General features: G+C 43.7%; 1 protein-coding gene across 3 annotated transcripts in view; it reads right to left on the minus strand.

Annotated features, from left to right (window-relative positions):
• Window positions 1-26,989, minus strand: part of STX12 (syntaxin 12) — a 53,098-nt gene extending 26,109 nt beyond the window's left edge. For 2 of the 3 annotated variants that reach the window (XM_033227553.1, XM_033227554.1), the window contains exons 1-3: window positions 26,724-26,989; window positions 8,825-8,894; window positions 4,556-4,655 (exon numbers count right to left, since the gene is read on the minus strand). In XM_033227553.1, coding sequence (XP_033083444.1) covers window positions 4,556-4,655; window positions 8,825-8,894; window positions 26,724-26,841 — 288 coding nt within the window. In that variant the 5' untranslated portion in view covers window positions 26,842-26,989. Of the gene's footprint in view, window positions 1-4,555; window positions 4,656-8,824; window positions 8,895-14,525; window positions 14,531-26,723 lie in introns of those variants that run through there. The other variant, XM_033227555.1, reaches the window with a different exon arrangement.
• Between the last annotated feature and the right edge of the window lie 384 nt (window positions 26,990-27,373).

A 27,373-nucleotide genomic window follows, 5' to 3' on the forward strand; every position in this document is an offset into this window, starting at 1 on the left:
AGATTGGAAAAAGATCTGGAGGTCATGATCACAAAGTTGAAAGGGAGGTCATAAAAGCAGGTGACTCCTAAGGAGAAAGCATAGAGTGAAATAATTCCAGGATCAATGGCACAACCCTGGGGCATGCCCACTCTTAGGAGGATATGGAGTCCAGGAAGGAGGCTGACTCAACTTGGGGATCTCCAGAGTTGGGGGATAGAATGAAAGACAGTCATGGCAAGAGGAAAGCTTCAAGGCAGATGGGGTCGGCAAGAGGATCAAAGGAAACAGAAAAAAAGTGAATAGGTCAGGCACAGTAGCTCACGCCTGTAATCCCAGAACTTTGGAAGGCCGAGGCAGGCAGATCACTTGAGGTCAGCAGTTCGAGACCAACCTGGCCAACATGGCGAAACCCTGTCTCTACTAATAATACAAAAATTAGCGTGGTAGTGTGCACCTCTAGTCCCTGCTACTTGGGAGCCTGAGGCAGGAGAATTGCTCTAACATGGGAGGCAGAGGTTTCAGTGAGCCAAGATCATGCCACTGCACTCCAGCCTGGGTGATACAGTGAAACTGTGTCTCAAAAAAAAAAAAAAAGGTGAATAAAAACTCTTTATGGCCAGGTGCAGTGTCTCATGCCTGTAATCCCAGGACTTTGGGAGGCCAAGGCGGGCAGATCACCTGAGGTTGGGAGTTCAAGACCAGCCTGACCAACATGGAGAAACCCCATCTCTACTAAAAACACAAAATTAGCTGGGCGTGGGGCGCATGCCTATAATCCCAGCTACTTGGGAGGCTGAGGCAGGAGAATCGCTTGAACCCGGGAGGTGGAGGTTGTGGTGAGCTGAGATTGCGCCGTTTGCACTCCAGCCTGGGCAACAAGAGTGAAACTCTGTCTCCAAAAAAAAAACCAAAAAAAACTCTACAAAGGGCCAGGCGTGGTAGTTCATGCCTATAATTCCAGCACTTCCGGAGGACAAGGAGGGAGGATTGCTTGAGCCCAGGAGTTTGAGACCAGCCTGGGCAATATAGCAAGACCCTGTCTCTATAAAATGTTTTAAAAGTAGCTGGGTGTGGTGGCACATGCCTGTGGTCCTAGCTACTCAGGAAGCTAAGGTGGGAGGATCACTTGAGCCTGGGAGGTTGAGGCTACAGTGATACAGTGAGCCACGACTGCGCCACTCCACTGCGCCTCAGCCCAGATAACTGAGTGAAACCCTGTCTCAAACAAACAAACAAAAAACCTAAAAAGCCACTGGACTGGGTAACTCAATCACTGATGAAAGTATGTAAGTATGGAAAAAAACTGAAAGTAGGAGTATGGTTTGATGTATAAAACAGTAGTGAAAAGATGGGTGATGGGACTAAGATTAATTAGATGAGAAAAGAGAAGAAAAACAAAAGGATACTGAGCGTAACAAGAGGGGAATCAAGGAATTATATTTCACCAGGACAGTATGTCTGTAGATCTATTTCATGTTCTTAATGATCCAAGATAATGGAAAGGAACAACAACATGCATAATCCAAAAATAACTTCTATTTGGTTTTGGAAGACATTTGATGAATTTTGTTTTGGTAGCAGATTTGATTTTCTATTTATATTTTGCTTAGGCTACTACTTAACTCTTAAATACTTCCACTACTCTGCATTAGACCCTTCGACTCCTTTTTTGTTACTATGAAAACTATCTACAAGTGTGTATTCCCTAAGTGCATGCTTAGGAGGAAGAAATGGGTAACCTGGCAGCAGTTTGGAGATATTGGATGGCAAGAGAGAAATGGCCCATAACTGAAACATCAGCATGAGTAACAATTAGAATAACATATATAGACAACCAAAGGGTAACTACTTTGTAGCAGGATGACAAAGCCTCTTGTCCTCCTCTCTTTTCTGCAACTTGGGGCCAAAACTCCAGATATGCTACATGGAACAGTTTATTAGGTTAAACTAGTGATTTTCAATTTTTTTTGACAGAGATTTACAATAAGAATTTGACATCATGGGCCAGGCATGGTGGCTCACGCCTGTAATCCCAGCACTTTGGGAGGCCTAGCTGGGCCGATCACCTGAGGTCAGGAGTTCAAAACCAGCCTGGCCAACATGGCAAAACCCTGTCTCTATTAAAAATACTCAAGCCTGTAATCCCAGCACTTTGGGAGGCCGAGACGGGTGGATCACGAGGTCAGGAGATCGAGACCATCCTGGCGAACATGGTGAAACCCCGTCTCTACTAAAAAATACAAAAAAAACTAGCTGGGCGAGGTGGTGGGCGCCTGTAGTCCCAGCTACTCCGGAGGCTGAGGCAGGAGAATGGCGTGAACCTGGGAGGCGGAGCTTGCAGTGAGCTGAGATCCGGCCACTGCACTCCAGCCTGGGCGACAGAGCGAGAGTCTGTCTCAAAAAAAAAAAAAAAAAAACAAAAATTAGCCAGGCGTGGTGGTGGGTGCCTGCAATCCCAGCTACTTGGGAAGCTGAGGCAGGAGAATCACTTGAACCTGGGAGGCGGAGGTTGCAGTAAGCCAAGATTGTGCTACTGCACTCCAGCCTGGGCAACAGAGCAAGACTCCGTCTCAAAAGAAAAAAAAGAATTTGACATCATGATCCATACATACATACACATATGTATGTATGAAATAAAAGTTTCATATAACAATATTTACTGGCCGGGCGCGGTGGCTCAAGCCTGTAATCCCAGCACTTTGGTAGGCCGAGACAGGCGGATCACGAGGTCAGCAGATCAAGACCATCCTGGCTAACACGGTGAAATCCCGTCTCTACTAAAAAAAAAAATACAAAAAACTAGCCGGGCGGGGTGGCGGGCGCCTGTAGTCCCAGCTACTCAGGAGGCTGAGGCAGGAGAATGGCATAAACCCGGGAGGCAGAGCTTGCAGTGAGCTGAGATCCGGCCACTGCACTCCAGCCTGGGCGACAAAACGAGACTCCGTCTCAAAAAAAAAACAAAAAAAACAAAAAAAAACAATATTTACCATTATTACATAGTATAGACTCTGATACTTCTACTCCATTTAAGATTTTTTAAATGCTCACCTTAATACACTAAAATGACTTTATGTTCCACTACCCACAACCCATACTTTGAAAAACAACCCAGGACAGGGAAGTTGAAAGGCTTTGTCTTCAGAGCCATCAGATATAGGTAGGACATTATCATTTAAAAAGTTCAGTAATAAAAAGCAATATAAAGGCCAAGCACAGTGGCTCATGTCTGTAATCCCAGTACTTTGGAAGGCCAAGGCAGGAGGATCACTTAAGCCCAGGAGTTTGAGACTAGCCTGGAAAACATAGCAAGACTCCATCTCTACAAAAAATTTAAAAATTTAGCTAGGTGTGGTGGTGCACACTTGTGGTTCCAGCTACTCAGGAGGCTGAGGTGGGAGGAACCCTTGAGCCCAGGAGTTCAAGGTTGCAGTGAGCTACGATTGCCACTGCACTCAGCCCGAGTGACACCGTAATACCCTATCTCAAAAATAAAATAAAACTAAAAAAGCAATAAAAGTTAAGTGCCACCACAAATGGCATAGAAGCTAAAAGCAAAACAGAATCATAATAGGAAGGTAGATGCAGAAAGTTTTTTTTTTACTGGAGACCTGAGGTACATCATGAATGACAAGTCAAGCCACGATGAAGAAGGGACACATCTGACTTCGAGAATGTTGCATATTAAGGGAACAATGAATCTCAGTAAAAATTGTGTGTTTCTAAAGGATTTAAATGGCCACAGAAGAAAATGACTTGAAAAGAGAACTCTTTTTCCCTGAGCAGTTCCTTAACCTGAGTGAGACCTATGAATAACTCATGACAGAACCTGAAGGTAACTGCAAAACATGAAAGAAAGATGTTTCATTAAAATTTATAGATAATGGATACAAAACAAACTAGGAAGGCTGGGCATGGTGGCTCACGCCTGTAATCCCAACACTTTGGGAGGCTGAGGCGGGAGGATTGCTTGAAACAACAAGTTACCCTGGGAAACAAAGATGCTGTCTGTACAAAAATATTGTTAAAATTAGCTGGGTGTGGTGCCACACTGCCACATGCCTGTAGTCACAGCTACTCAGGAGGCTGAGGGGAGGGGACTGCTTGAGCCCAGAAGTGGGAGGCTGCAGTGAGCTATGACTGCACCACTGCGCTCTTGTTTCTAAAACAACAACAACATAAAAATAATAATTAAAAAAAAAAAAAAAACTAGGAGAAAGGAGCAAGCCTACAAACATAAAACTGCTAGCCAAACCCCAAAGAGATGTAAACGTTGAGATTCCTCTTCAGTTAACTCCATTTTATTAATATATTAATAATATGTTATTAATTATAGCAGCAGCCACCACATATTGATTACCTACTAAACGCAGGCACTTTGCCACATATGGTGCACACATTCTTTCTATTGCCCCAACAGTCACATATCCCCCACTTTATGGATAAGAAACTAAGGTGCAGAGGATGTCTATCAATCCGGCACCAAAGGCCAACTTATTTTTTTTTTGTTCTACATACTGCCTTTCTACTAACACAAAGTCCTTTCCTATTAATAAACAAAACAGAAAATACCAACCTGTTCTGAAGTAGATAAGGGAAGGGGCAAGGACCCTAATTCTTTCAGCAATTCATTTGTTTCCTTGGCGAGCTGATTTGTAGAGTGTTGTAACTGTTGCCTAAGAGAGAAAAGATATGTTTCAGGATGTTGTCACTTCTTGAGAGGGTTATACTCAGAACCACTTTGTTCTCAAAGTGTCTCATAATGTAGGGAATGAAGGGCCTTTTGAAGAAATGAGTCCCTAGATGCCCAGGTTCACAACAAAATTCCAGAAATATTACCCAGGCAAACCCACTTCAAGGTACCTTCACTGAGCAGAAACAATCTGCTTTAATAATCTGCTGAAGAAAGCACAGATCAGGAATTTTAACTCTTTGGGAAGAGAAGAAAAGCATATCAGCAGTTCTCATAAAAATATAAAAAGAACAATTGCCGCCCACATCTAAATCAAGTAGTTTAAACATACTGAACTCTCTTATTACTGCCATAGTCCGCTGACTAGAATCTAGGCACAGACAGTTAGATGAAATGTGTATTAAAAGCATAGCTTCCTACCTACCCTAGGGAACAACCTCCAAAGATCTAATCCCATGGTCTTGCTTTAAAAAGCTGGCTCTTGGCCGGGCGCAGTGGCTCAAGCCTGTAATCCCAGCACTTTGGGAGGCCGAGATGGGTAGATCACGAGGTCAGGAGATCGAGACCATCCTGGCTAACATGGTGAAACCCCGTCTCTACTAAAAAACACAAAAAACTAGCCAGGCAAGGTGGCGGGCGCCTGTAGTCCCAGCTACTCGGGAGGCTGAGGCAGGAGAATGGCGTAAACCCGGAAGGCGGAGCTTGCAGTGAGCTGAGATCCGGCCACTGCACTCCAGCAGGGGTGACAGAGCAAGACTCCATCTCAAAAAAAAAAAAAAAAAGCTGGCTCTTTTCTAGCCTTATCCTTGGCTTCCTATCTGCTCTTTATACCTGACTTTCTGGCTCTTCCCTCCAAAACAAAGAAGCCCTACCTGTTAAAAATACAAAAGGAGTAGGGAGGAAGGGGAATTGAAGAGGAAATAATATGTAATATATTAAGTGGAACTGAAAGTAGTAGAAATACAAAAAGTACTCCTTTCATTTGTGGTTTCCTCTACTATCCAGCCATTTCTACAAAGGCTTTCTGGGACGACAGTGAAACCACATGCTATGACCTGAATGTTAGTGTCCCTGCAAAATTCATATGTTGAAATCCTAATTCCCAAGGTGGTAATATTAGGAGATGGGGTCCTTTGGAGGGTGATTAGATCATTAGAGTGGTGCCCCCATGAATAGAATTGGTGTCCTTATGAAAAAGGCCCCAAAGAGTTGCCTTGCCTCTTCCACCAAGTGAGGACACAAGAGGAAGGCACCACCTATGAAAAGGTAGGCCCTCATCCGACTGTATCTGCCAGCACCTTGACACTGGATTTCCCAGCCTCCGAACTATGAGAAATAAAGTTGTTGTTTATAAACTACTCAGTTTATGGTGTTTTGTTATAGTAGCCCAAATGGGCTAACACACCACACTACTAATTATTAATGTTTTTTTTGGACTGCAAATGGGCCTCCAGGATTTAAAAAAGAGTCAGAAGCAAGAGGGACTCAATCAGTGGCTTGAATATCCCAGGTAGTACTAAAATACCCAGAGATATTTCACATTTCCCTGGAAAAGCTCACAAATAATAGTCATTCTCTCACCTCACATTGTCTAGGGTAGGAAACAAAAAATAATGCTTGATATATATATATACACATATATATGTACATACATATATACACATATATAGACATACATATATAGATATATACATAGATATATATTTTATATTTATATATTATTTTATATGTATATTTTATATATATATATTTATTTTGAGACGGAGTCTTGCTCTGTCGCCAGGCTGGAGGGCAGTGGCACGATCTTGACTCACTCCAACCTCTGCCTCCTGGGTTCAAGCAATTCTCCTGCCTCAGCCTCCTAAGCAGCTGTGACTACAGGTGTGTACCACCACACCCAGCTAATTTTTGTATATATATTTTTTGAGACAGAGTGTTGCTCTGTCACCCAGGCTGGAGTGCAGTGACGTGATCTCAGCTCACTGCAACCTCCGCCTCCCAGGTTCAAGCGATTCCCCTGCCTTAGCCTCCTGAGTAGTTGGGACTACAGGCATGTGCCACCATGCCCGGCTAATTTTTTGTATTTTTAGTAGAGACGGGGTTTCACCATGTTAGCCAGGATGGTCTCGATCGCCTGACCTCGTGATCCACCCGCCTTGGCCTCCCAAAGTGTTAGGATTACAGGTGTGAGTCACTGCTCCCAGCTTGCTCAGTACCTTTTAAAGATGAAGAACAGCACTAAAAGCAGAAATGGTGCAGAAGAGGATATGATAAAAAGAATCAGGAGTCCCTACTATCAGTCTACTATTTTCTCCCTCAGGCTCCCCTTGGGCCATTCTGATTACATTTTGCTAATAATATATACGCAGTAGTCCCCCAGGGCCTCCTCCTGCCAAATCCTTGACATAAAATTGCATAACATTTGCACAGAACCTATGCATACCCTTCCATATACTTTATTTATTTATTTATTTATTTATTTATTTATTTATTTTGAGACGGAGTTTCACTGTTGCCACCCAGGCTGGGAGTGCAATGGTGCGATATCAGCTCACTGCAACCTCCGCCTCCCAGGTTCAAGTGATTCTCCTACCTCAGCCTCCAGAGTAGCTGGGATTACAGGCATGTGCCACCATGCCAAGCTAATTTTTGTATTTTTAGTAGAGATGGGGTTTCACCATGTTGGTCAGGCTGGTCTTGAACTCCCGACCTCAGTTGATCTGCCCACCTCGGCCTCCCAGAGTGCTAGAATTACAGGTATGAGCCACCACACCCGGCCTGTATACTTTATTTTTTATTTTTATTTTTTTGAGACAGTTTCACTCTTGTTGCCCAGGCTGGAGTGCAATGGTGCAATCCTGGCTCACTGCAACCTCCGCCTCCTGGGTTCAAGCTATCTTCCTGCCTCAGCCTCCTAAGTAGCTGGGATTACAGGTGCCTGCCACCACGAGCAGCTGATTTTTGTATTATTAGTAGAAATGGGGTTTCATCATGTTGGCCAGGCTGGTCTTGAACTCCTGACCTCAGGTGATCTGCCCGCCTCAGCCTCCCAAAGTGCTGGGATTACAGGCGTGAGCCACTGCACCCGGCACCCCCTTCCATATACTTTAAATCATCTCTAGATTACACTACCTAATACTGAGAGGTGAAGCCAGCTGGACTTCTGGATTGGGTGGGAACTCTGAGAAATATTCTGTCTTACAAGAGGACTGTAAAATGCATCAATCAGCACTCTGCAGCTAGGACTGTAAAATGCACCAATCAGCTCTCTATGGCTAGCTAGAGGTTTGTAAAATGGACCAATCCGTGCTCTGCAAAATGGACCAATCAGCACTCTGTACAATGGACCAATCAGCACTCTGTACAATGGACCAATCAGCAGGACATGGGTGGGAACAAATAAGGGAATAAAAGCTGGCCACACCAGCCAGCAGCAGCAACCTACTCAGATCCCCTTCCACCTTGTGGAAGCTGTGTTTTGCTTTCTACAATAAATCTTGCTGCTGCTCAGTCTTTGGGTTCGCACCACCTTTAAGAGCTGTAACAGTCACTGTGAAGGTCTGCGGCTTCATTGTTGAAGTTAGCAAGACCAAGCACCCACCAGAAGGAACCAACTCTGGACACAATACAATGTAAATACTAGGTAAATAATTGTTATACTATATTGTTTCAGTAATGACAAGGAAAAAAGTCTGTACATCTTCCATAGAGACCTTTTTTCTGAATATTTTCTATCTGTGGTTGGTTGAACCCACAGGTGCAGAACCTACGGATATGGAAGGCTGACTGTAGTTGGAAATCCAGTTAGACTAGATCATACAGAGTCCTACGCCAACGAGGAAGCTCATTTAGGCAGAGTTGTGAGTAGAATATAGTTTAATAGCGGTACAAATTCCCTTTTCTACTTCCTTAAATTGTTCTGCTAAACTGCCCAAGAGGAGAAAGGACCAGAGTTCCAGGACTTTGAAAGGCAGTGGAAATCACAATCCATTAATATACTTTGTTGCCCCTCTTTTAGATCCAACTATTATCTCATGACCCACCGCCTCTCATTCTGACTTCCCAGACGTGAAACCTAAGCTGCCGTGCAGCAAGGACACTGTGTCCTCAAATGGCCCTCACAAAACCCAACCTTGTCAGGAAGTTACTCACAGATTTTCCTGTAGCTTGCTTGAGTCCTGCTTAGTTCCTAGCTGGCTCATCAAATTCTTTATCTGAGCAGCTGGGGAGATAGGAAGAAAAAGATTTATTCAAAAGAAAAATACATTCATCATGAGTACCCTACTTCTAAGATCCCTGGTCTCTTCACATTCAGAATAAGTATTAATACATGCAACTAACAGAGACCACGCTATGATCAAAACCTTGACACATACATTCCTCCAAAAACTAATTATAAGGTTCACCTTTCTCCTATAGAGTAACTATGTCACTAAGTAGAAGGTGGTGGTTTTGTTTATCATCCCCCCAAAATTTGCTAGTTTTCCTAGATCTCCTATTGCAATGGTTAAAAATTTCAACACCTTTAGCAGGGCCTCTAGGCCAGATATCAATTTGCAACAATAAAAAAAAATCAAATCAAATACAATAATTTTTCTATAGCAAATATTTTTGGAAAGACAATGTATACTTATTACTAATAATGGGTTGCCACCAATTGAGCACCTCTAAGTGCCAGGCACTATATACTAAGAGCTTTATATACATTCTGTTTTTAATTTTCACAACAGCAATCTCAAGTAGATATACTTTCTTTTTTTCTTTTTTTTTTTTCTGAGACAGAATCTCGCTCTGTCACCCAGGCTGGAGTGCAGTGGCACGATCTCGGCTCACTGCAAGCTCCACCTCCTGGGTTCATGCTATTCTCCTGCCTCAGCCTCCTGAGTAGTTGGGACTACAGGCTCCCGCCACCACGCCTGGCTAATTTTTTTTTTATTTTTAGTAGAGATGGGGTTTCACTATGTTAGCCAGGATGGTGTCGATCTCCTGACCTTGTGATCCACCCGCCTCAGCCTCCCAAAGTCCTGGGATTATAGGCGTGAGTCACCCTTAATAGATACACTTTCATTTTGCAGGTAAGGAAGTGTATTTAGAGAGGTTGAGTACCTTATACAAGCATATACAATTAATAAGTAGCAGAGCAAAAATTCAATGCCCAGTACATCAGATTCCAATGGTTATGTTCTTTCAACTGTGCTGTCTATACCATCATACAGTCAAATATATGGTTTTGTTCAGCCTTCTCTACCTTTTCCTAGATATTTGCTAAGACTAGGAATGGTAATGTTTGAATCCTAGATGTTTAACTCCTATCCTAGACCAAGAAAGCAGAGGTCCAGAGGAACTGATCATCTATCAATAAGGAGGAATACTCTAATACCAGCCTGCCTGGGACTCTGAACACTCCTGTCCCTTACTGATTTCTGTAACAATAGAGCCCTTCATTTCTTTTATGCCTTACTTTCTATTTTCTTTTTCTGGTTGCTGGTGAGGATGGGGGAGATTTATTCATCACAGAGGTTGGAAGTTCGTTACATGATTTCTCGTTTGCTTCCTTGCTTTCCAAGAGTATTCACTGTCTTTTATTACAAATACTGGAGTACAGAACATATGAATAGAGTACTCATTGCCCAGAAGTAACACACTTACCATCAAGTTTCAAGAGAACTTCAAGAAATAACATAACATAATGGCTCTTCCAGCCATTCAGCCTTCTTTGTGAGAGCCCTTTCTATCCTCTCTGGATTAATGCCAGTTTCACTTGTGAAACACCAGCCTGCTAAATGACTGGTTCAGTGGAAGAAAATGAGGAAACCGATGTATATTGTATAATTTGTGAATATTATAGAAACAGTATACATATAATGCTCTCATGTCCAACAAGAAAGAACCCTCACTTACTAGAATTTTGAAATTTAAAAATTAATTGTTCCAAATTCACTTTTTGGTAATGGTACTCTTTAAAATAACAATATTTGGGGGACACAGTCATAATCATGTCCCCAATTTGGTCACCAAGATTAGTAAAAAAGTAAGCTAAAATTTATTAAGTATCAGTTACCTTACAATACTAATGACATGCTAATAGTCCCTAAATCTGATAAGAAGCAACGATTAGGCAAAAATCTTCTAACTGATTGCTGGGTGCTTCTATTCCTAAACAGAAATGGAACAACTCAGTCCTTAGTAGTAAATACAAGCTATTTCTCCCTGGCCAAAATTACTGCATTGTTGGAGATACAAAGCAAACATTTCCAGAGTCAAGTATATATAGGGTGGTAGCACTTCAGATTATGATTTCATCTTATTTTGAGACCATGTTTTCCTAACAAAAATGTGATTCCAGTTTTATAACAGAAATATAGGATTCACTTAATTCAAAATTTGCCTTTTGACAAGACTTCTCTAAAATATATCTATTCTACTAAGTGAGGGTTACCTATAGCTCAGTGGTTCCATGGTTCTAATTTTAAGCACTATAATTACTGCATTCTGCTAAGATAGCATTATGTGTGACAACCACTTTTCTTCATCACTAACATGTGGTATGTCCTTGTTATCTAAGTCAAATGGGAATCAGGATACCACTAAAGCTATTAACTGGACAGCCATAAAAATAATGTATGAAAGAGGGCATGGATTTTCATTTATTGAGCATCTACTATGATGTACTAGACACTGGGTTTGACAAGCATTAACTTATTTGACTCCAAAAATCCTTTAAGTAAGCATTATTATTCCATTGTTGCATATGAGCACAATGAGGCTCATGAGAGTTAACAGAACTCATTCACTCAGTCAGTCATTCATTCAGAGTAGAGGACCTACTCTACACTATTCCATGTCCTAGAAGACACTTGCCTTCAAGAGTCTTCTAAGGAAAAGAGATAGGTAATAAACATATCAGGTAGTGATAAGTTATATAAATAGAAATAAATTCAGGTAAGGGCTGAAGTGATAGCGGTGGGCATACTAGTTATACAGAGTGGTCAGAGTATAAATAGAAATAAATTCAGGTAAGGGCTGAAGTGACAGCGGTGAGTAGAGGATACTAGTTATATACAGTGGTCAGAGAGACCTCTCTGATAAGGTGACACTGAGCAGAGATCCAAAGTGAAAGATCAAGCCACACAGCTATCTTGGGGAGAAGCATTCTAGGAGAAGAGAGTAATCAGTACAAAGTCCCCAAAGCAAGGGTGCTTGATATGATGGAGGCCAGGGTGGCTAGAGCAGAGTAAGCAAGAGACAGTAAAGAGGTGGCCAAGAAGGTAGTAGGGACCCAGATTGTATAGGGCCTTGCAAACAATTATGAGGACTTTGAATTTTAATGAAATGGGAAATCACTGGTAAGTTTTGAGCAGAGTGTCATTACAAGCAGAATTCAAACTCAGGACTAACTCCAGTGGAATGTGCCACATTACATTCTCTCAAAAGGCTGACTCTTACAGGAAAAAGAATGTAGTCACACAGGGCAGTCCTAGATTTCCCAGTGTTCCACTTAGCCCCACCCTACTTATCTGATACCTCCCTAACTTAATAGCTCTCTGCTCCAGATAGGCTGATGTCCTTCCTCTAACCTGCTCCCTTCTCCAGCTCCCTGGCACCTATGGGAATACTCCTCTGTACTCACTAGAGTCCAGCAGAGTGCCAGGCACCCAGGTGATACATAATTAATTATTGATTAATTGGCCGGGCGCGGTGGCTCAAGCCTGTAATCCCAGCACTTTGGGAGGCCGAGACGGGCGGATCACGAGGTCAGGAGATCGAGACCATCCTGGCGAACACTGTGAAACCCCGTCTCTACTAAAAAATACAAAAAACTAGCCGGGCGAGGTGGCGGGCGTCTGTAGTCCCAGCTACTCGGGAGGCTGAGGCAGGAGAATGGCGTGAACCCGGGAGTCGGAGCTTGCAGTGAGCTGAGATCCGGCCACTGCACTCCAGCCCCGGCGACAGAGCAAGACTCCGTCTCAAAAAAAAAAAAAAAAAAAATTATTGATTAATTGAGTTAGCCTCCCTTTTACATTCTGGCAAGCTCTTTGAGGCAGAAGATATGAATGAAGAATATAAGCTAGGAATAATGAGGCCTGAAATCTAAGCCAGACTTGACGACTAACTAGATGCATGGCACTAAGCAAGTCATTTCTTTTGACTGGGTCTCTTTTTCACCAATTATAGATGATATTCAGATTTCAGTGACATTTACTGAATACTTAAACTATTTGTGTAAGGTTTTTATTTTCTCTCATTAAATCCTTACAACTATGTGAGAACTAAATGATCTCTAAGTACTCGCACCACTGCTCAATTCCAAAACTCAGTAACAGTGAAATAGCTCCAGTCGCAGAATTATGCTGTGTAACCAATGAGTACTTTTGCAACCCAGAAGTTTGGCTTAGAAAGGTTCCACCTGTGACTTTCTTAACTTCATAAATGCAAGGTACAAACAGGACTGGACTGACTATATGCCTCTAGAAGGCAGAGACCGCATTCTACTCATTTTTGTGTATGTATAACTCCTCCCAACACACACACACCCATCCAGAAAATAGTTGAATATATGATGACACACAAAGGTAGACCTGACAAAAAGTGAAGGAAATAGGTCTCGTCTTACTGTATTTAAAAAGTAGAGCATTCCTTGGAAACTTTAGAAGTATGCTAAAGTTATTAATCATCTATCAAAATTTATTAAATAAGCTACAGAGCTATGGGAATTTCATAGAATATGAAAAAAATCAATTAATAATCAGCTGTTCTCTGCGTGTTCTCAGTGGAGAACTCTTCTTCATCTAGACTTTTCTGATTTCCTTTGTTGGGATGACCTGAATTTGGGGGGTAGAGATAGGGAGGGGTTGAGGAAGTGGGGGTGTTGGGGACATTATAGGGTCATTTGCTAGCTAAGCACCAGAACGAATCTAAGCCTTAACACTTTCTAAATTCCTAAATATTAAGATATTTTCTTTAAATTTTTGAGCAAGACTCAGGTATCAGACACCCTAAAACTCAAATCATAAGGACAACAGTGTCATAGTTTACTGGAACCCAGAGAAGCAGAACTTTTTGTATATTGCCCTCTATAATCACCAACATCAGGGATTTGTTCAAAACTAGTAACTCGGTGGCTCATGTATTGTACATCTAAGAGATGTATCCTTCAGTAAACCTAAAGCACACAAAGGAATAACATGTTTACACATACATTTATTTGCCCTTGAGCATACTTAAAATATCAAAAGAAAAGTGAGGCCAGGCAAAGTGGCTCACACCTACAATCCCAACACTTTGGGAGGCCAAGGTGGGCAGATCACTTGAGGCCAGGGGTTCAAGACCAGCCTGGGCAACATAGTGAGAACTGCCTCTACAAAAAATTTAAAAATTAGCCAAGCATGGTGGCGCATGCCTGTAGTCCTGATTACTCAAGAGGCTGAGAGAGGAGGATCACTCCAGCCCAGGAGTTTGAGGCTGCAGTGAGCTATGATCATGCCTCTGCACTCCAGCCTAAGCGACAGAGCAAGACTCTGTCTCAAAAAATAGACAAATGAATAAAAAATTAAAAAGTAAAGTGACACTTTTTTCTTTTGAGATAGAGTTTCGCTCTTGTTGCCCAGGCTGGAGTGCAATGGTGCGATCTCGGCTCACCACAACCTCTGCCTCCCAGGTTCAAGTGATTCTCCTGTCTCACCTTCCCGAGCAGCTTGGATTAGAGGTATATGCCACTACGCCTGGCTAACTTTTTGTATTTTTAGTAGAGATGGGGTTTCTCCATGTTGGTCAGCCTGGTCTCAAACTCCTGACCTCAGGTGATCCACCTGCCTCAGCCTCCCAAAGTGCTGGGATTATAGGCATGGGCCACTGTGCTTGGCCAAGTGATGCTTTTTGGAAATATTTTTACCAGGATGAGTTGAATCTTCTGGCTAACTTGGTTAATGAGAAAACTCCTTTTCCAAGCATCCTAGTAAATGAAGGTTTTATGTTAGATCGACGTGCTATAACTTTTTGGAGGAAAATAATTGGTTTTTTCCTATGAAATGTTACATAATCCTAGAAACCAGATGACTAGGCCAAAGGTAAAGACAAGTCCTTCAGTTCTGTGTAAGCAATTTTGTTCTTTTAAAACTAGGACTCTGCTGGGCATGGTGGCTCACGCCTGTAATCCCAGCACTTTGGGAGGCCAAGGTGGGCAGATCACCTGAGGTCAGGGGTTTTGAGACCAGGCTGGCCAACGTGGCAAAACCCCGTCTTTACTAAAAATACAAAAATTAGCCAGGCATGGTGTCACATGCCTGTAGTCTCAGCTACTCAGGAGGCTGAGGCAGGAGAATTGCTTGAACCCGGGAGCGGAGGTTGCACTAAGCTGAGATCGTGCCACTGCACTCTAGCCTTGGTAACAGAGCGTGACTCCATCTCAAAAACAAAACAAAATAAAACAAAAAAACAACTAGGACTCAATTTCTCCTATCACTGACCTCTCATTTTAAAAAAGCATATCCTGGCTAAAACTTTTAAAAGAGTATGAAGCAAATCAATTTGTTATACATTACAGCTAACATCCACACTAGGAACTACTCTAAACTGAAAACTCCTTATGTGCTTTTAGCTGATATTGGGAGAATCTGAATCTCCAAATGAACCTTCATCCAAAGCAAAGTCAAAGCAAAGTCAAATTATATTGAAAGTAACTATCATCAGAGGTAGGAAAAAGATTTCTCTTCATTTAACAGGATCTAATGCTCTAATTCAGTATTTTAAAAAACAAACAAATTCAACAACAAAAAAACATTATTTACACCAAATGAGAAAATGATAGCCGATGTGGTGATTATAAAATGAAGTCATCTCGGTGTTTTACTCTGAAAATTATGTTTACATTCTGTCTTTTTTTTTTTTTGAGATGGAGTCTTGCTCTGTCCCCCAGGCTGGAGTGCAGTGGCCAGATCTCAGCTCACTGCAAGCTCTGCCTCCCAGGTTTACACCATTCTCCTGCCTCAGCCTCCCGAGTAGCTGGGACTATAGGCGCCCGCCACCTCGCCCGGCTAGTTTTTTGTATTTTTTAGTAGAGATGGGGTTTCACCGTGTTAGCCAGGATGGTCTCAATCTCCTGACCTCGTGATCTGCCTGTCTCGGCCTCCCAAAGTGCTGGGATTACAGGCTTGAGCCACCGCGCCCGGCCTACATTCTGTTTTTATATCACTACAATGAAAATTACCTTTTTAAAAAAATGTTTTATTTTTTTGAGACAGAGTTTTGCTGTTGTTGCCCAGGCTGGAGTGCAATGGTGCAGTCTCAGCTCACTGCAGCCTCTGCCTCCCGGGTTCAAGTGATTCTCCTGTCTCAGCCTCCCAAGTAGCTGGGATTATTACAGGTGCCCGCCACTATGCCCTGCTAATTTTTGTATTTTTAGTGGAGATGGGGTTTCACCATGTTGGTCAGGCTGGTCTCAATCTCCTGACCTCAGGTGATCCGCCCACCTTGGCCTCCCAAAGTGCTGGAATTACAGGTGTGAGTCACCGTGTCCTTCAACCTGACTTTAAAAAATAGCCACTGTACTATAACAGTAAAGTTCTAGACTAAAGTGAAAATGGATACTAAATATCAAAGGTATAATTTCCCTTTAACCATACCAGTTTCAGCATATTCAACGGTTAACAGCATAGCTCTGAATTAAGACTGCCTATATGGCCAGGCATGGTGGTTCATGCCTGTAATTCCAGCACTTTGGGAGGCCAAGGTGGGAGGATCACTTGAACCCAGGAGTTTGACACCAGCCTGGGCAACAAAGTGAGCCAGTCTCTACAAAAAATTTAAAAATTACTTGGATGTGGTGGTGCGTGCCTGTAGTCCTAGCTACTTGGAAGGTGGAGGTGGGGGGATCCCTTGAGTTCAAGGTTGCAGTGACCTATGATGGCACCACTGTACTACTGGCACATCCTGGGTGTCAGAGCAAGACCCTGTCTCAAAAAAAAAAAAACAAAAAAACAAACAAACAAAAGAAAACACTGCTTATGCCTATGCTTGTCCTGGTCCCGCTACTTCCTGGCAGAGTGATCTTGAGTAAAAGACTCCATTCCTCTATGCCTTAGTTTCCTTGCCTAAAAAATGAAAATAATAAGAGAATCTTCATATGGTTGTTGTGAGGATGAAATGAGATGATACGAAGCTAAATTTAGAACAATGTCCGGCACATAAAAGCACTCAATTAAAGATAGCTATTATTATCAAACGCAAGACCAAGAAAAATGTACTTAGCAGTGATAAAATAAATTAAGTACATATTGAATGCCAGCTATATATCCAATGTTGTTCCAGGCACTGTGGCTAAAGATAAATGTATGATGCACGGTCTCCACAAAACTAACAGTGATCTCTCTGCTTGGAGTGACAATATCAAAAAGCTTGAATTAAAGAATATATAACATAAGTGCTAAACTGTGAGGGAAAATTGCTTGTAATATAAATTCAAAGGAAAAACACCAAAATGAGAGCTAACATTTCTTTTTTTTTTTTTTTGAGGCGGAGTCTCGCTCTGTCGCCCAGGCTGGAGTGCAGTGGCCCGATCTCTGCTCACTGCAAGCTCCGCCTCCCGGGTTCACGCCATTCTCCTGCCTCAGCCTCCTGAGTAGCTGGGACTACAGGCGCCACCACCACGCCCGGCTAATTTTTTTGTATTTTTAGTAGAGACGGGGTTTCACCGTATTAGCCAGGATGGATTTGATTTCCTGACCTTGTGATCTGCCTGTCTCAGCCTCCCAAAGTGCTGGGATTACAGCCACTGCGCCTGGCTAACATTTCTTAAGCAATTACTATGTAGCAGGTACTGTACATGAATTATCTCATTTAATCATCACTACCCTATGAAATAGGTATTATTAACTCCGTTTTAACAATGAGGAAACTGAGAAATAGGTAAAGCAATGTGTTTACACAGCTAGTAAGAAGCAGATCTAGGATTCAAATCCTGGCAATATGACTCCTGAGTCTGCCTACCTACCTATTAAACTATAGTGGGGCAAGGAATTCAACAAGTATTAATAATGTCGCCATTGGGGCTGGGCGTGGTGGCTCACACCTGTAACCCCAGCACTTTGGGAGGCTGCAGTGGGCAAATCACCTGAGGTCAGGAGTTCGAGACCAGCTTGGTCAACATAGTGAAACCGTGTCTCTACTAAAAATACAAAAATTAGCTGGGTGTGGTGGCACGAGCCTGTAATCCCAGCTACTCAGGAGGCTGAGGCATGAGAATTGCTTAACCCAGGGAGGTGGAGGTTGCAGTGAGCTGAGATTACGCCACTGCACTCCAGCCTGGGTGACAGAGCGAGACTCCATCTCAAAATAATAAAAATAATAAAGTCACCATTTACTGAATGCCTACTATGTGCCAGGTAGTATACTAGACACTTTCAAACATCCCCCACTTTTTTTTTCTGAGACAGCGTCTCACTCTGTCACCCAGGCTGGAGTGCAGTGGCGCAATCTCAGCTCACTGCAACCTCCGCAGTGACGTGATCTCGGCTCACTGCTACCTCTGCTTCCCAGGCTCAAGCGGTCTGCCCACCTCACCCTCCCAAGTAGCTGTGACTACAGGTGTGCACCACCAGACCCAGCTAATTTTTTATTTTTGGTAGAGCCGGGGTTTCGCCAAGTTGCCCAGGCTGGTCTCAAATTTCTGAGCTCAAGAGATCCACTCACCTCAGCCTCCCAAAGTGCAGGGATTACAGGTGCGAGCCACTGTGCCCAGCCTCAAACATCCCTTTTTAATAATTTCACTCATTTTATAAATGGGGTTACACACGGAAAGGGAAAATAACCTGCTTGAGGTTAATACATGGAAGAGGAGGGATTCAGTCACAGATGTGCTGACCCTGCAGAGTCCATGATCTTTCTGACTTCACTTTATCTTTCAAAAGCAAAAGAAGGCTGGGTGCCTGTAATCCCAGCACTCTCGGAGGCCAAGGCGGGCAGATCACCTGAGGTCAGGAGTTCAAGACCAGCCTGGCCAACATGGTGAAACCCTGTCTCTACTAAAAATACCAAAATTAGTCAGGCGTGGTGGTGCACGCCTATAATCCCAGCTACTGGGGAGCTGAGGCAGGAGAATCGCTTGAATCTAGGAGGTGGAAGTTGAAGTGAGCCAAGATCGCCCCACTGCACTCCAGCCTGGGAAACAGAGCAAGACTCCGTCTCAAAAATAAAAATGCAAAGAAAAACTTAGTTGCTATGAGCAGGACTTATGCACAACTGAGAGGATTTGTATAATTTAGATAGCCAATGAGGTAGGGAGAGAAAAGATACTAAAAAAAGGAGGAACCAAAGGCCAGGCGCAGTGGCTCACACCTGTAATCCCAGCACTTTGGGTGGCTGAGGTGGGCGGATCATCTGAGATTGGGAGTTCGAGACCAGCCTGACCAACATGGAGAAACCCGGTCTCTACTAAAAATATAAAATTAGCCGGGCGTCGTGGCTATTCCTGTAATTCGTCGTGGGATTCCTGTAATCCCAGCTACTAGGGAGGCTGAGGTAGGAGAATCGCTTGAACCTGGGAGGCGGAGGTTGCGGTGAGCCAAGATCGCACCACTGCACTTCAGCCTGGGCTGTTAACAACAGCTAAACTCCGTCTCAAAAAAAAAAAAAAAAAAGGAGGAACCAAATGAGCAAAATATAAACCAAAGATAGAGTTGAGGAACGTAAAGAAAATAGCCTTCCTAGCAAAGGGTAAGGAAGAGTAGAAAATATGGCTAATTTGGGTTAAGATCGCAGGAAGTGAAAGCAAGGTGGAATATTAAGATCTGATTCAGGGCCAGGTGCGGTGGCTCATGCCTGTAATCCCAGCACTTTGGGAGGCCGAGACGGGCGGATCACAAGGTCAGGAGATCTAGACCATCCTGGCTAGCACGGTGAAACCCCGCCTCTACTAAAAAAAAAAAAAATACAAAAAAAATTAGCCGGGTGTGGTGGCGGGCGCCTATAGTCCCAGCTACTCGGGAGGCTGAGGCAGGAGAATGGCGTGAACCCAGGAGGCAGAGCTTGCAGTGAGCCGAAATCGCACCACTGCACTCCAGCCTAGGTGACAGAGCAAGACTCCGTCTCAAAAAAAAAAAAAAGATCTGATTCAGGTCGAGCGTGGTGGTTCATACTTGTTATCCCAGTACTTTGGGAGGCCGAGATGGGCAGATCACCTGAGGTCAGGAGTTCAAGACCAGCCTGGCCAACATGGTGAAACCCTGTCTCTACTAAAAATACAAAAATTAGCTGGGCGTGGTGGCAGGGGCCTGTAATCCCAGTTACTCAGGAGGCTGAAGCAGGAGAAATGCTTGAACCCAGGAGGTGGAGGTTACAGTGTGCCAAGATCACACCATGGCACTCCAGCCTGGGTGACAAAGTGAGGCTCTGGCTCAAAAAAAAAACCACAAAACAAAACATCTGATTCAGTAGACAACAGAGAGCCACTTCAGGCTCTTGAAGAAGTGAGCAGTATAATAAAAACAGGACTTTAGACATAGTGCTGATAGCATTATCAGTATAAACTAGAATGGGGCGAGACCATAATCAGAGACACTATGAATATGCTGCTGAAATACAGATGTTGAGCTGATGAAGACTTAAGAGGACGGCAAAGAAACATAAAAAGTAAGGGGCAAACATGAAAATAACTTTGAAAGTAGAACCCCAAGGATTTCATAATAATCAATTTAAAAGTTAAACTCTTCATGCTTTGGGAGACTGAGGTAGGAGGATGGCTTGAGGTCAGGAATTCAAGACCAGCCTGGGCAACACAGCAAGACCCCCGTCTCTAAAAAACTTTTACAACTTGTCAGGCGCAGTGCCACATGCCTGTAGTCCTAGCTACTTGGGAGACTCAAGTAGGAGGATCGCTAAAGCCCAAGAGTTTGAGGTTACAGTGGGCTACGACTGCACCACTGCATTCCAGCCTGGGTGACAGAGTGAGACCTCCACTCTTCTTATTCTGTTAGTAAACAAGATCACATCAATAGCAACATAAAGAACAGAAATGCTGCTGGGTTTTTTTGGTTGTTGTTTTTTTGTTTTTTTCTGAGATGGAATCTCACTCTGTTGCCCAGGCTGGAGTGCAGTAGAGCAATCTTGGTCTTGGCTCACTGCAACCTCTGCCTCCCCAGTTCAAGCAATTCTCCTGCCTAGGCCTCCCAGGTAGCTGGGACTACAGGCGCCCACCATCACGCCCGGCTAACCTTTTGATTTTTAGCAGAGGGGGGGTTTTGCCATGTTGGCCGCCAGGCCGGTCTCGAATGCCTGATCTCAGGTGATCCGACTGCCTCGGCCTCCCAAAGTGCTGGGATTACAGGCTTGAGACACCGCGCCCGGCCAGAAATGCTGTTCTTCAATCCCTTCAGAGTTAACTTTGAGGTTAATAGGTTTTTAGCTATATCTGCCTCAGCAATACTTGCCCAGACACTTCGTTCCACAGTAAGTCAAATATTTTTCCTCTGTACCCAACGCATACTGATAACCACCACTTGTACCGGGCAGTCACCCTTAGCCGTACCTGTAACAACTCACGCAGTGAGGTGCCTTATCTCAGGCTGGATGTGCTCAGCAATTCCAACCCCACATCTGTGGCTCAACAGTTTAGAAAAAAGAATAACTTCTCTCAAACTTTTAATGGGTACAAGTCCTTGCAGGACTGAATGGGTATGTGGGTATATGTATATGTCTGTGAGCTCACATTCTAAGGGTATATTTGGGTGTGCTGGTCTCTTGGCAAGGTTTGGGGATAGGTACTAGCTTGATAACTGAGTAGATGCAATGTCATCCCATCAATTTCAGACTTCCCATTTCTCCCCAAACAATTCCTAGGGAAGAATTCCTTTTTTTTTTTTGAGACGGGAGTCTCGCTCTGTCATCCAGACCTGAGTGCAGTGGCACGATCTCGGCTCAGTGCAACCTCCGCCTCCTGGCTTCAAGCAATTCTCCAGCTTCAGCCTCCTGAGTAGCTGGGATTACAGGCATGCATCACCTTGCCTGGCTAATTTTTTTGTATTTTTAATAGAAACAGGGTTTCACAGTGTTGGCCAGGCTGGTCTCAAACTCCTGACCTGGTGATCCGCCCACCTCAGTCTCCCAAAGTGCTGGGATTACAGGCGTGAGCCACCATGCCCGGCCTGGAAAAATTTCAACTCACACTGCCTAGGGTCACACGATATGGTATGTACCACACAGTACAAGGGGAAAGAGGCAGGAAGAATTCCAAAATGGTAGAAATGCCTCATTCGTTCAAATCAATTTGATACAATTTATTATGCATCAAGATCCTATATAATATGATCCCTGGTTACCTCTCTGGCCTCTTTCCCTATTTTGCCTCCTTTTTCTTTTTTTTTTTTTTTTTTTTTTTGAGACGGAGTCTTGCTCTTTCGCCCGGGCTGGAGTGCAGTGGCCGGATCTCAGCTCACTGCAAGCTCCGCCTCCCGGGTCTTACGCCATTCTCCTGCCTCAGCCTCCGGAGTAGCTGGGACTACAAGCGCCCGCCACCTCGCCCGGCTAGTTTTTTGTATTTTTAATAGAGACGGGGTTTCACCGTGTTAGCCAGGATGGTCTCGATCTCCTGACCTCGTGATCCGCCCGTCTCGGCCTCCCAAAGTGCTGGGATGACAGGCTTGAGCCACCGCGCCCGGCCAACCCTCCTTTTTCTAACTGTGCTCCAGCCATACTAGCCTCCTTGCTCTTCTTTGAACACATCAGTCTTTGCTCTTGCCCTATACCTAGAACGCCTTTCCCAACTACTCACACAGCTCTCTTGCTCACTTCATTCACATGTCTACTCACTCAAATGTTACCTCCTCAGAGAGGTCTTCCTTGATCAACTAAAATAGTACACCCACCCTCCCTCTTCCCTGACTCTCTATCTACTTACCTGCTTTTTCTTCACAGCATTTATTATTAGTTGACATTAATTATATGTGTGTGTACATATGTGTGTATACATACCCCTTCACACACAAATACACATACATATGCAATAATGGGAGGGATTTTACCTCTTGTTCATTGCTTTACCCCAGCACATAGCAGGAGTTCCAGGAATATTTGTTGCATAGTGGATCAATGAATCTTTCATATGTTTGGGACTGAGATAAGTACTGGAAATATAAAGATGAATAAGTCATGCCCCTTGACTCAAAGGAGCTAACAAACTGACGGAGGACATGAACACACCACAAGAAGAGAAAGCACTACGGCTTCAGGTATTTCCCCCACAGAGTGTCCTCTAGAGAGTGAAAAAACAAGTTATTTGCATACTTATAAACCTGAAGTGTTAACTGCTATAGCACTGTTATTGATTTATTTATTTTTAATTTTATTTATTTATTTATGTAGAGACAAAGTATTACTCTGTCACCCAGTCTGGAGTACAGTGGTATAATCACAGCTCACTGCAGCCTCCAAATCCTGGGCTCAAGAGAGTCTCCAGCCTCAGCCTCCTAAGTAGCTAGGACTACAGGCACATGCTACCACATCTGGCTAATTTTTAAATTTGTTTTGTAGAGATGGGGTCTCGCTATATTGTCCAGGCTAATCTCAACCTCCTGGCCTCAAGTAATCCTCCCTCCTTGGCCTCCTAAAGTGCTGGGATTACAGGTGTGAGCCACTGAGCACAGCCCAGAACTGTAATATTAATAAAAAGTTATAAAAAGACAAATTGCTGGTCATAAGAGACAGACCTAGTTTCAAATTGAGATATTGTCATTTGTTAGCAGGGCAATTATTTAACCTTTATAGTTTGTTTCCTAATACATAACATGGAAATGATCCTGGTGCTTCAGCGTTATTATAAAATAAGATAATGCAAATAAAGCACTTTTCATACTGCCTGGAACACAGTATGTACTCAAACGTTAGCTATTAATATTACTAACAGTTGACTTAAATGATCCCCTTGGGCCCAATGCCCAATCAATAGCTAAATCTTACCAATTCTATCACCAAGGAAACCTCTCCTATCGTTTCCTTTCTTTTCATGTTCACAGCTCTAACTGGTATCTCTGATTTCAGTCTCTCTCCCTTTGAATTCAACTCACACTTTCCTAAAGAACTAAATCCAAGCCCCTTAGCTTAGCATTTAACGTCCTTCATGTTTGGGCCCCAATTTACCTTTCAATCCTTTTTTTCCCACTACTTTCTGGAATCCACCACTCTAGCCAAATTAAATTACTCTTCTAGATATACCCTATGCTTCCCCACTATGATGCCTGTTCATTTTATTCCCTCCTGGAATGCTCTTCTCTTTACCTTCAAAGGTCCAAATCTTTCCATCCTCTTTCCAGACATAACTCAAATGCCATAATGCCTTCTCAATTAAAAACAATCTCTCTCTCCCCAGAATACCTTCATGTTATTTTTATGTCTTTTATAGCACCAATCCCTTTTAACTTTTATTTTGCTTATGTACTCTGCAGGTTCTCTGTTGAAAGATCCATGTCAGTTCTTACACTTACTACATACTCAAATAAATGTATGTTGAAGGCTAGGCATGGTGGCTCATACGTGTAATCCTGGCCTATTGGGAGGCCAAGGTGGGTGAATCACTTGAGAACAGGAGTTCAAGACCAGCCTGGACAACATGGTGAAACTCCATCTCTACAAAAAATATAAAAATTAGCCAGGCATGGGCCAGGAGCAGTGGCTCACGCCTGTATTCCCAGCACTTTGGGAGGCCAAGGCAGGCGAATCACAAGGTCAGGAGATTGAGACCATCCTGGCTACTACGGTGAAACCTTGTCTCCACTAAAAATACAAAAAATTAGCCGGGCGTAGTGGTGGGCGCCTGTAGTCCCAGCTACTCAGGAGGCTGAGGCAGGAGAATGGTGTGAACCCGGGAGGCGGGGCTTGCAGTGAGCCAAGATTGTGCCACTGCACTCCAGCCTGGGCAACACAGCAAGACTCCATCTCAAAAAAAAAAAATCAGCCGGGCATGGTGGTGCACACCTGTAGTCCCAGCTACTTGTAGGGCTGAGGCAGGAGGACTGCTTCAGCCAGGGAGGTTGAGGCTGCAGTGAGCTGAGATCTTGCCACTGCACTCCAGCCTGGGTGATAGAGTAAGACCCTGTCTCAAAATAAAAATTTAAATGTAAATTTAAAAATGTATGTTGGATCTACCTTTGGGAGTATTCTGGTTATATATATATATTATATATATATATATCAGCATGTATATGATATTCATTCAACATGTATCCACCTATCCATCTTCATGTGTATATTATATTGTATATAATATTATATTATATATTATAATATATATTATATATAATATTGAATACATGTTGAATGAATATTTTGCAAATAGATATTAAAATCAGATTTAGCCTCAACAAGAAAATTTCAGCCTTGAACTAGAATTTTTTGATCTAACCTGTATTACAGCTCCTTCACAAAAGGAAACTGGAATGTACTATACTTTCTAACCAGTGGTCATATATATTTTTTTTTATTCTGGATTTTAAGAGGTCACATACCCTTCCTTTCACTTCCAGAGTCTCAACTGCTTTTGATCAGAAACTTCTCAAATTCTACAATATATATTTAGATTTAAAAGCAAAGTGAGCCTGGGCAACATAGTGAGACCCCATCCCTACAAAAAATTTAAAAATTAGCCTGGCATGGTAGATGCATCCTTGTAGTCCTTGCTACTCAGCAAGCTGATCAGGAATTCAAGGTTATAGCAAGCTAGGATCGTTCCACTTCACTCAGATCACTGCACTCTGCCTGGGTGACAGAGCTAGACTCTGTCTCTTAAAAAAAACAAATTTAAAAAATTATTTAATTTTTTAAAATTAAAAAAATTAGGCTGGGCACAGTGGCTCACGCCTATAATCCCAGCACTTTGGAAGGCTGAGGTGGGAGAAGTGCTTGTGCCCAGGGGTTTGAGACCAGCCCGGCCAACACAGCAAGACTTCATCTCTACAAAAAAGAAAAATTTTTTAAAGTTTAAAAACTAAAGCAAAGTGATATTATTTAAAATACAGAATTGTAATTCAGGACTAATTCTGCCTATTAACAGAGTACACCAAGCTCACAAAACACAATAATAAACAATAGGGATGATGACCACCATTCTTTCCAAGTAAAGCTGCTGCTGATCTCCTGTTTATAAGGCTCCAAGATGATTTTCAAGCCCAAGAAACACCCTGTATTTGACTCATTCAGCTACAGTTTCACTCAGACCCTAATGGGGAGGAGGGAGTTTTGAGACAAGCAATACCATTCTAAATTCCACCAACTCTACCATGCATTATTTGCTCTGTGGTTGTGGCTAAGTCTCTTAGCTTCCCTGTGTACCAGATTTGTTCAAGAGCAGCTAAGTAGGGAAGGAAAACAAAAGCCTCATCTGCCTGAAATCCAAAAATACACCCCGATGCTTTGTTACAAAAGACAAAATAATGTAAGTTGAAATGTTGCTGGTGAATTATCTTTATTAAAACAGAAGTCATCCCACCTCTCAAATACCAGTCATTGTGTCTGATTTCCGAATTCATTACAGGAAGAACTGTGTATGAAGTCACCCAAACACATGCAGTCTCCACTTCCCTTAATTGAAAGTTGCTGATTTCCGAGGAGCCAGGGGCTGAGCAGAATGTAAACCTAAAGGCTAAATCAGTAAACAACCCCATCCAAACTGGCCTAAGAGGAAAGCGAGGTGGGTGGGGAGGAAGGTGGATGACAGGAGAAACTCGGCTGACCACTGCGCCAAGTCAACAAGTCAACGCACTCACAGCTCTCAAGATGACACACACTCCCCTTCCCACCCTCGGGCTGTCAAGTCGGCTGTTTTGGTCCCAGCACCGTGGGGGCAGAACTCCAGAGAAGCAGCTCAAGCTTCAGCTGGGGCCGGGGACCCTCGGGCAGCCCGGGCCTGACAGACTGGGGGAGGCAAGCCCACCGCCCCCAGGGTGGACAGCCCGAGACAGCCCCAGGTGTGGCCTCGGCCATAGCCCCAGCCGGGCTCCGCGACCCGGCACTCTCACCCAGGCCTGTCCCGGGGACAGCTCCCGCCCCCCAGCTCGGTACCCCGGCTCACTGGCTTGGCTGATCCGCTGGATGTTGCCGCTGCACGTCTGGATGATGCTGCTGAAGTCCCGGAGCTGGGGCCCCGAGGGCCCCGGGTTCCGGTACATATCTAAGGGACCGTATGACATGACGAGGAGCCGAGACCTGCTCGCCCTACACCACTCTCCTACCGGAAGCAGCCGCCAGCCGGGACCCGCAGGCTGACGGAGAAACTGGGAAGAGCAAGGGCGGGGAAGGAGCTAAGGCTGCGTGCGCACTAGTCCCGCCCTCACGCAGCGCGCACGCGTCCTCCCCGCCCCGGTTCAAAGTGCGCAAGCGCCGCTGGGACTGGGGCTGGGACTGTAGTTTAGGACAGGACTCCCGGGGCTTGGGGGTTGCGGGGCGGAGAGATGACGTCACCTAGTTGGGGCTGAGATTGGATGAGCTGGGGTGGAGGTGTTGTTTCTTGCCAGGGCACATTGACAAGAGGCAAGAATTTTCGATTTGCGTAAAACTATACCAGATGATCTCAGCCCTTACATCCTATTCTGTTTTGAGAATTCAGGCCCAAATATGGGAGTATTCAACGTTGAAACTCAGACCAGGAACCAAATCGTAACACGAAATTCCTCTCCACTTCCATCCCCAGGGCTTTGGTAGTATTTGGAGTTTCCAAACCGC

The sequence above is a fragment of the Trachypithecus francoisi genome, unplaced genomic scaffold (genome assembly GCF_009764315.1).
Source record: "Trachypithecus francoisi isolate TF-2019V2 unplaced genomic scaffold, Tfra_2.0 Lachesis_group12, whole genome shotgun sequence".
Taxonomy (NCBI): domain Eukaryota; kingdom Metazoa; phylum Chordata; class Mammalia; order Primates; family Cercopithecidae; genus Trachypithecus; species Trachypithecus francoisi.